We start from the raw sequence: 9,523 nt of genomic DNA, 5'->3' as shown, positions 1-9,523 counted from the left end.
GGCACCGGTTCTTTGGAATATGCAATATTTACGACTTCCTTTATAGAAATTAGATGACTATTAAAAACTTTAATAATTATGCCTTACGAAATAAGATTGCCATTTGTTTTTAATTCGATTAATCTTCTTTGACTGTTTTAATTTTATTTCTTATCCCGTTTCGGCGTTTTTAATTAGCATTCATTTTTACGTTTCTTAGCATTAATGTTTTGTTTATTTATGTAAATAAAGGTACGTTGATGTGTTATTGGCTTTCCTCAAAGATTGAACTTATGAAATCCCCTATCCCCGGTAGTGTATTATTTGTAAATATTTGCTTTGTGACCAAAAATCCTTTTTCAAATCAGATAAATTGAAATTTGAACCATATTGCTGGGAACACAAAATTCTATATAGGTAATTTATTTGAAATTCATTTACGTACATCATGTTCTCTGGATCCAATTGAGATTATGTTCTATGGCTTTGACATAAAGTTTAAAATTCAATTTTTAAGAAAGTATTCCTAATAATAGATCTTCAATGCGAACGTACTGAGGTTTGTTTTTCACACTTAGGTTCAAATTACTTGATTTAGAAGAATATAAGGTGGTGATTGTAATATTTAGAATCAGTGTTATTGTGATAGGCTCTATAATGGCTCGTACCGGTGTAATTTGTGTTTGCATAGTCTTAGTATTAGTTAACTTCATTTGTGTTAATGCAGGTAAAGCAATGATAATAATTTGTTGAGTTTTCTCAAAAGATATTTAAATTGTATAGAAGGAATGTATAGGTGCTACTTATATCGTGATTTTGACGTCATAACGTTAGATTAGATACCAGCCTCTGAAGACAAGTGCTATTCTTGAATATACAATACGAATGGTTTAATGTGATACGTTAAAAAACTTAGATTTCTATTTGCTTCATGAGTTGAGGTTTAACAGTTGATGATTTCCATATTTAAGCGTTCTTTAATGAACATTAAACCACCTCACTTGTCCTGTTTAAGAATATTTTTAAATTACCTTACCGTACCTTATTGTATTCTATTCTTAAATTCATGATCAGGCATTACATTGATTCCTAAACTTTCTAAGACGCCTTATGAGCAGTAGTTTTGCACACCTAATGTGTTTTTCACTTGTTTCCAGGTTCACGAGTAGCCCGTTCTCCCCAATTCGGGTTCGGTCCTCCACGTCCTTTCGGGCCGCAGCCGTTCAACCCTGGTCACAGTCATTTCGGCCCAGGTTTCGGAGGTTTTGGCCCAAACCAGGGTAGATTTAGACCAGGATTCGGTGGGTTACAGGACCCGTACACCCATCAGAGGTTACCTACTGGTGGATCCATTAGTATATCGAAGACTATAAGTATTAGTTCTGGTGGTGGAGCTTCGTCTAGTGCTGGTTCCAGTTCTGGTTCTGGGTCTGGTTTTGGAGGCTTCGGTGGCTCTAGGTCATCAGCCACTGCTGGATCGAGTGCCAGTGGAAAATAATCGTCGATAACTAATGCTGGAGTGAATTTTTTGTACTGATAATAAATTGATTTGAATAGAAATGGTATTTGTTTTATTATTTTCTTTGGTGTGAAAGAGGTTAAAAAACTTAAAAAATCCGTCTATGATTTTTAAGTTTTTTTTGTATTGCCATGTTTTTACTTTGCTTATTTTTTGTTAATATAACTGTTTATACATCAAGAAGCTTCTTTGAATAAAGGAATTTAAAACATGTTTAGTTTTTTTCAAAAACAAATTATAGACAAATCTAATATGAACATTCAAGTATCACTTTTTACTTAGCATATAGGATATTTTTCAGACCAACTATCAACATTGTTTTTTCTTTATTTATAAGAGTTGGAGTACAGAATTTTGATTTTATGCTAATTTTATCGTAAGATTATAGCATAAAATTATAATTTCGAAAAAAATAAGTAAAAGTATGAGCCTACAAATAAGTATACCCTTGATTTGTCTCAGCGAGTCGGCAATCCAAAACTTGGAATCTGTTTTATAATAATTTCGTTTAGAGTTCTATTTTAATTTCATTTGTCAGTGATGTCTAAATAATTTAGAAACTTCAATTACAATTTCCGAAATGTCACAATAGTGGAACGAACCTACAACCTCGTATATTAAATCGACTTTACCATAACTTTATTTGCCGACAACAATTTGAAAATTTTCAAAAAAGGTAAGCTCTAAACCGAGTTGGTATATTCTAGAAAGGCAAAAATCATGAGACAATTTTATACCTTCCATAAATAGTGATCTAATAATGTCCAAAACAAACAAGCACTGTGTGCTCGGGGCGTCCCATAACTTGACTTGCCTTGAACTTGTTTACTGACACTTCATTACTTAATATTGATGTACTAAGAACTGATTCAAAACAATGTCTTATAGAAATTAAATGACTATTAAAGGTCGTAGAGTAGTGCAAATATCGCAGAAAGAAGAAATAGCAATTCCGTATCATATGCCTCGCCTCTTTGCAAATAGTTTGAGGTCAGCTTCCAGTTTAACTAGATGCAATTAAGTACTGTGATTACAGGTGTACCCTCTGTACAGGTTTTTAAAGGAGCGACTCTCTTTTTGACCTTTCTCAATACACGCACACCATTCAGGAAGAATAGTTGTCTGAGTTCCTGTCTTCTGACTAATCGTGACGACTTTCAAAGATGTACGAATAAAAGCCAGGACCCGCCGTTAAATATGCCTTGTGAATATAATACGAATTACATATTGTCAAATGTTGGACAAAATCGATTGACCCTTGTGGCCACTTATAAGCCCTTGCTATGATTTTAGAAACCCTAAGTTGTATTTGGCAAGCATCTAGTCTGGATTCTTGTTTAGATCATAGTCGAAGGCTTATTTAACGATTTCAAATATTTGCAATTCTAGAATTGTTTAGAGGAATACCCCTAAAAACCAATCAACTACTTATTCAAACTGAACGCAAATAAGATGCAAACAGCAAAAATGTTTTGGATTCAAAAATATCAAATTTAAGCGAATAGGGATTAGTCATTGTTGATTGATAAAATTGACACTTACAGATTCCGTGTTCCAACAGATATAAAATGAAGTAATACTCTTGATTTTCACCAGTGTACTTATATATTTAGCTTCAAAATGTCTCGCTTTATCGTTTGTGTCCTCGCCGTCTTGGTTCTCATCAATATCACTGACATCGATGCAGGTAATAATCGGTGTTTTCCTAATCAGAACCATATTTAATTGTAGTAAAGGTCATAACCTATTTTAGTATATGCCTTTTTATTATAACATTTTTCTGTTAGATAAAGTTAGTTGGTTTTAATTAGTCTTGTCCCAAGTACCTAGCACTATTCGATGGTCAATATATCATTTTCTACCCTGTTCTAAATACCCATAGTCGAAAGATACTGTCCTATTATAATTCTGATCATTTTATATACATTTATGATTTCTTTACTTTTCAGCTCCTTTCCACGGAAACCTTGGCCCAAGCTTACCCCATGGATTTCCAGCAGGCCCTAGGCCTCCGATCTTCGGCAACAGTGGACCCGGCTTCAACAACCGAGCTCCATTAAGCATCTCTGCCAGTAAATCCATCAGCATCAGCTCTGGTGGTGCCAGTCAGGCGCAGTCTAGTGCGAGTGCGGGATCTCGAGGACGTGGCAAATGAAGTGATTGTGATATGTGAAGCTCTATATAATATTTTTGTAACATTAATCAGATTTTATTTTTGATCGGTGTGTTTTAATTTCTTCTAATTTTTTTATTGTTTGTTCTATTTTCTTTTTGTACTTTTTATATCATTATTTCGTTTTTTTTTTTAATTTTGAAACAATAAAAACCTTTTTCTTTGACAAACTTTTTTGTTTTTGTAATAATTGTCCTTGCTTTATTAATTACCATGCACTTATTGTTCTTAAAGACATGTATGGATTCAACATTGTTTGAACTTAATTAGGCACCTACTATAAAATTTAATGATGAAAACAAACACTAGTTACAAAAGATGACAGACCCTTCTGGTGGTGATACACTTAGGATTATCTAGAGTGCCCTATTCATAATATTTTGCTGCTTTTTACCCCAGTGAAAAGGAAGAAATGCTATAAGTTTGACGTTTCAATATGTTGATATGATTCTGATACCAGGGTGGCCTAAACAAAATTGTGGCCCAATACATATTTTATATTGGTAGTCTATAAAAGGATTGATAAAATATTTTTCTGTGTCAAATTTCAAACTCTAGATCTTTCCAGCGAGTGGTTTGTTGTTCTATTACAAGCTCCAGTGTGTCATCAGCATTACGCTCATAGAACTGAATTTTCGAATTGTTCATGTTAACAGTACTTAAGAGTTATGGATAAAAGAAAGAGAAACTGCTAATGTTTTAAAGACAAACGATTTTTATAGGTTATTAATAAAAAAATTGTGACCCAACTGCGTTCAACACCTATTCACTCTCGACATGTTCACAATACTGAGAAGGTTTTGAAGGCATTTTTTTTAAACTGGTGGCCTTCATATTAATATTGACAGAATTTTTGACTATATACATAGATAAGTGACGAAATAAATGAATAGATAAGTGAAGTGATAAGTGACGTGGGTTCGATCCCCACGTAGCACAATGATATGTGTTATCCACGAATGGTTTTTAGCGTCAGGTTGCGTTTTTACATGGGACTTGAAATTTGTGCCCATTTTCAATCCCCGTTCAAAGATTCAATTCCTTGGAGAGAGAGTCGTTTATAATAAGACTGTAAGGATTTTTAGCTTTCAATTTGAATAACGCTCAGTATACGATCAAGAATTAAACCTATTCAGAGCTCGTTATTCCGAGATAGTTCTCGAACAATTCTTATCCATTGAAACTTTTAGGAAATTTGTAGGCTATTGTAGCAGATTCTAATTGAAAAATTCGATACAGTTCTACCATTTTAAAATTAATAAAATTCTAAGATTTAGGTAGCTTCATTCTTTATAAACGCCTACCAACACTGTGTCGTTGGTCAATTATTAATTATTTAACCTTAGATATAAAATGTAGGTGATTGCTACAGATACCGATCACCATTACATTGACTCGGCCCCTATTGCCCCTTAGCCGGACAAAACCCTTCCTCACTGATGAATTGCTGTGCATTGCAAAATACCGATCAAATTCTGACACTATCTTACTGCCTCGAGGAAGAGGGTGTCCATAAGAATTCCCGCGTCAAACCAAAAAATACTACAACCTTCCATACATCCTACACCATCCAGCGATCGGTTTCTAATTCAGGTACAACGTAAATTATTCAATGACTTTCTTGAATTCACAACGAAAACAAATATTTCCCAAAAGTACATTATGTAAAAAACTGTCTGTACTAGAAATATTGGTTTTACCAAGAATGCAAAAGTTGTGTGCGCTACAAATATTCACTTAATAAATTGTCTCACTGTTGCCATATCTCATGTTTGTTTTATCAATTTGGCGCTAACTACCATCAAGGATTCTATTCTTGGAAGATTTGTTTCGTGACATCCTACAGTTTTTCCTATAAAAGTTAGAACTTTGTGGATTTGTGTCAGAAGAAAACTGAACTCAGAACGCGATGGGGAAAATTTGTATTTTGGTTCTGGCTTTGTCTGCGGTAGCAGTGCAATGCGCTGTTATTAGTCGTGAAGGTAAAGATACTATTTAAACACTGCTTCAAATTAATTTTCACCGTTTTGTATTTATGCATAATGGTAAATAAATAATCAATTAATTAATTAAGTAAAAAAATAAAAATCAAAAGAATTATACGAGTATCAAAGAGTAATTTTATTTTGAGACCGAAATAAGACGAAATTAAACTTTTCGAGAACTTATGTCACCCCTATTAAAAAAAAATGCTCACATGTCTAATTGATAATGTCCATTTACAGATGGTGTTCACAAACGTGTGGAGCGTTCTCCTTGCGCAACATGCGGCGGAAAGGAACCTGGACCACACGGACCTCCACACCATGGGCCTCCCCCGCACGGACATTACGGAGGATACTACCACAGCGCTCAATGGACTGGAATTGCCGATGATGGCGTCCAACGAGGAGTGTTCAGTGGCGCAGCTGCAGCCGCTGGTGACTTAGGCGAAGCTAGTGGCGCTGCGTACTCCATGGCTTCCAGTGCGGCAACCGGCAGTGGTAGCTTAAATGTTGAAGAACAATCTTCGCAAGGAAATGATGCTCAATCAGTTCAACCTGCTGGCGGCCACGGCGGATATGGTCAGCACACTGGCTACGGCTCTGGTAAATTGCAGACCGCAACCAACTCTGGTTCTCAATCATTTGAGAGTAGCTCACAATCCGGTGCTGGATCTAATTCACAAGGATTTGGTGAAAAAGATGATTCTAAATCTCACGGCTTGGGAGGACAAGCCGATTCTAAATCTCAAGGTTTCGGGGGACAAGCTGAATCCAAATCTCAAGGTTTCGGAGGACAAGCTGAATCCAAGTCGCATGGTTTTGGTGGACAAGCCGATTCCAAATCTCAAAGCTTCGGAGAACAAGCTGATTCCAAGTCGCATGGTTTTGGCGGACAAGCTGATTTCAAATCTCAAGGCTATGGAGGACAAACTGATTCTAAGTCTCAAGGCTTTGGTGGTCAAGACAATTCTAACTCTCAAGGTTTCGGTGGTCAAGCTAACTCCAATTCTCAAGGATCTGGTGGATATCACCACAAATCAGACGCTGGTTTTGGTTCCCAATCATCCCAGATAAACTCTCACCAATCAAGTGGCTCTTACGGTCAATCATCGGGAGGCTATGGTGGGCATTCCAAACATGCTGAGAAACAAAGTGAAAACTTCCAAAGTGGCAGTGCCCAAAGTGGCAACTCCCAAGGCGGCGAGTCAGAAAAAGGTGATAAACATGGAGCAAGCTTTGAGAGCCAATCTGGAAGCCAAGGTTTTGGCAGCGGTAACCAACAATCAAGTGGATTTGGTTCATCTGGATCATCATCATTTGGGAACTCTGATAATGCTAAGAGTGGATCTAGTGCAGTAGGAGCAGGCGCACCGACACCACTAGCATCTAACCAAGGAAGTGGTAACTATGGGGGCTCATATGGTGGTGGACAAGCTTCAGGAAGCTATGGAGGGTCATACGGCGGTGGGCATTCATCAGGAGGCTATGGAGGTAGCGCCTACGGCTCTGGTGGCTATTCCGGTCACGGCTATTCAGGGTCAAGATACAGATCTTCTCAAACCGCATTAAAAGGTGCTTTGAACCTCGCCTCTCAAGGTTTACAAACAGCTGGTCAACAGGAAACTGGATGCAGTACTTGTGGAAAGAGCAACTTTGCCTTGAGTAACGCTAAGAGTACCAATGGAAATGCCATCGCTTTGGCTGTCAGCGGCTAAATATAAAAATACATTTGGATCTTGAACTACATTAGTACCTGGGAGCAAAACCCTTAACTAATAAAATAATAGTCTTAGGTGGCGATACGACTTTTATTTCTTAGTGTTGTGAAATGAAAATGTACTTGATTTGTTAACAATAAGTAAATGCTTAAAATAAATAAACTATTTATTGAATATAATGTGGTATTTCTATTGTTTTTAAACTTGATTGATCTAAATAAGAAAATACTGTCTGGTCTGCTTGTTGTTTATTAAAAAATCAACAGCAATAAAACTAACTGGTTTCATGTGTACTTTTAAAATTTTCTCATTTCTCATTTCAATAGCTTCATACGAGGCTGGTAAAAATAAATATAATTTTGAAGCGTTACTCACAGTTCTTTAAAACATATAAAAATGTTAAGATGGAATCGAAAACTCACATATAAAATACATGAACACAAATTATAGTACTCCTTTTGGGAAGTCGAGTGAAAAGCCTTGTAGGAAGGTGGATATAAAGGTTGCAGACAGTTTAATTTCGTATGGACTAGTTAGGCAAAATCATGCTAAGAACACCCTCGATGGTTAGCCAAAGGACAATCTTAGTGTTGTACATGGGGATAAAGATACCACGATCAAGGGGGGTATTTTGCTTATTATGTGCACCATTTTAATATTGCTTTAGACAATTGATTGACTATTTCCAATCGTAGTAGCAGTACTAAAATTATACCAGTTTATTGTTATCAAATAGCTAGGTACAGGTCTGTTCCTAAATAGAGGTTTAAGCATGATGACCGTGTATGCGCACTGCGGTTTGATGATTTCAGATTCTAATTGTTTGAATTAAGGTTTTCTCACGATGGTTTCTTTCATTGTTTCTGTTTGTCAGTGGTATCTGGCACAGGAAAGAAAGCAGAATGCTCTCCTAAAATCGTCGGGATAAGACAGGCAGGAAAGTGACAGACACTTGAAAAGTCGTTCGAATAGCCAGATTGATTAGAACCTTTGGAAGTGTCTGTTTTTCATTTAGTTTTTTATTTAAGGCAGACTGTAAGAAGCTGTTTGACGGCTCGAATTCTTTAAGTAGCAGATAAGTGATAGGAGATCAGCTAAAGCTACAGAACTTATTTAACTGCTCAAATAAAATCGTGTGTAAAATTATAATCGGTAAATAAAATAAATATGAAGAACTAATAATGTTTCATTTTATTTTAACGTGACTGAAATTGGTTTAAGGGATGAGTTTAAATTCGTTTAATTTTTTTCAAGGCTCATGGAAGTGGGCCGTTTAGTAATATAGTCAATTAGGTTATCATACACATTCATTGAAATATATTTCATTTAACCCCTTCAAAACATACTTACCCAATATTATAAGTTTTAAAGCAGTATTTGTAAGGATTCGGTTATGGAAAATGACTATCTTGGAAGAAAACTTTCGTTAACATTTTAAATTGGGTAAGTATGTAAATTCTTGAAAGAGATTATGACAAAGTCAAAGTCAAAAGTCAAAGGATTTATTTGCAATTGAATACAGTTACATAAAAGGTGTTACAAAAGGTCAATAGGTTCGGTATTCAGTCATAGAATAATAACATGCTGCAAATGTAGCTTATATATATACATAACTAGCTGTTGCCCGCGACTTCGTCTGCGTGATTTTCAAGATGTGCAAAACTATGAAGTTTAACAATAACGATCATCGCAAAAATGTAACGCAATATTGAAAATGAAACACTTTTTCTACATTTTAAGCTTGCTTTTTTTTGTAAATTATAATGAATCTTGAGCGGCACAAAGACTATCAAATGTTTGAATCAAACACATTTCATCGTTTACGATACTATCCTGGTGTCAAATATTTCACAGCTGTTTTATTCAAACATGAACATTTTTTTAATGACTTTTTCTTATTTAATCCAAAAAAGAGGGGCTTATAACTTTGACATATCTGCCTGCCTGTCTGCATGTCTGTGACATCATAGCTTCCGAACGAATTGTACAATTTTAATTTAAACGTGAATTATGTGCGAGTGTTCGTTAAGACATGTTTGACAAATCGAGCCGTTTAAAAATGGGGGGGGGGGGGGTGCAAGTATGAAAAAATAACAGAAGGTATAACTCAGTCTTAGCACTTCTGCTAAAAATGTTTTACTTTCGAGGG

At 35.7% G+C, this 9,523-nt stretch overlaps 2 protein-coding genes across 2 annotated transcripts; both read left to right on the top strand.

Moving 5' to 3' along the window:
- The first annotated feature begins 314 nt into the window (after positions 1-314).
- LOC113496712 (keratin, type I cytoskeletal 9-like) lies at positions 315-1,539 on the top strand. The gene is made up of 2 exons (XM_026876022.1): positions 315-706; positions 1,137-1,539. The coding sequence occupies exons 1-2, from the start codon at positions 637-639 to the stop codon at positions 1,475-1,477; spliced, it is 411 nt and encodes a 136-aa protein (XP_026731823.1). The 5' UTR covers positions 315-636; the 3' UTR covers positions 1,478-1,539.
- Positions 1,540-5,535: 3,996 nt separating this feature from the next.
- Positions 5,536-7,553, top strand: LOC113496954 (glycine-rich cell wall structural protein 1.8-like). Its single transcript, XM_026876357.1, has 2 exons — positions 5,536-5,653; positions 5,897-7,553. Exons 1-2 carry the CDS (start codon positions 5,581-5,583, stop codon positions 7,369-7,371), a joined length of 1,548 nt encoding a protein of 515 aa, XP_026732158.1. The 5' UTR covers positions 5,536-5,580; the 3' UTR covers positions 7,372-7,553.
- Positions 7,554-9,523: the final 1,970 nt, after the last annotated feature.

Source organism: Trichoplusia ni, chromosome 8 (assembly GCF_003590095.1).
Source record: "Trichoplusia ni isolate ovarian cell line Hi5 chromosome 8, tn1, whole genome shotgun sequence".
Classification (NCBI taxonomy): domain Eukaryota; kingdom Metazoa; phylum Arthropoda; class Insecta; order Lepidoptera; family Noctuidae; genus Trichoplusia; species Trichoplusia ni.
This window is presented reverse-complemented; position numbering and strand designations above follow the sequence as displayed.

Bases quoted from the DNA above. Each gene is read 5' to 3' on its own strand.
- LOC113496712 (XM_026876022.1), top strand. From the start codon at position 637: ATGGCTCGTACCGGTGTAATTTGTGTTTGCATAGTCTTAGTATTAGTT. The intron at 707-1,136 runs GTAAAGCAATGA...ACTTGTTTCCAG, and splicing joins CTTCATTTGTGTTAATGCAG to GTTCACGAGTAGCCCGTTCT.
- LOC113496954 (XM_026876357.1), top strand. From the start codon at position 5,581: ATGGGGAAAATTTGTATTTTGGTTCTGGCTTTGTCTGCGGTAGCAGTG. The intron at 5,654-5,896 runs GTAAAGATACTA...GTCCATTTACAG, and splicing joins CGCTGTTATTAGTCGTGAAG to ATGGTGTTCACAAACGTGTG.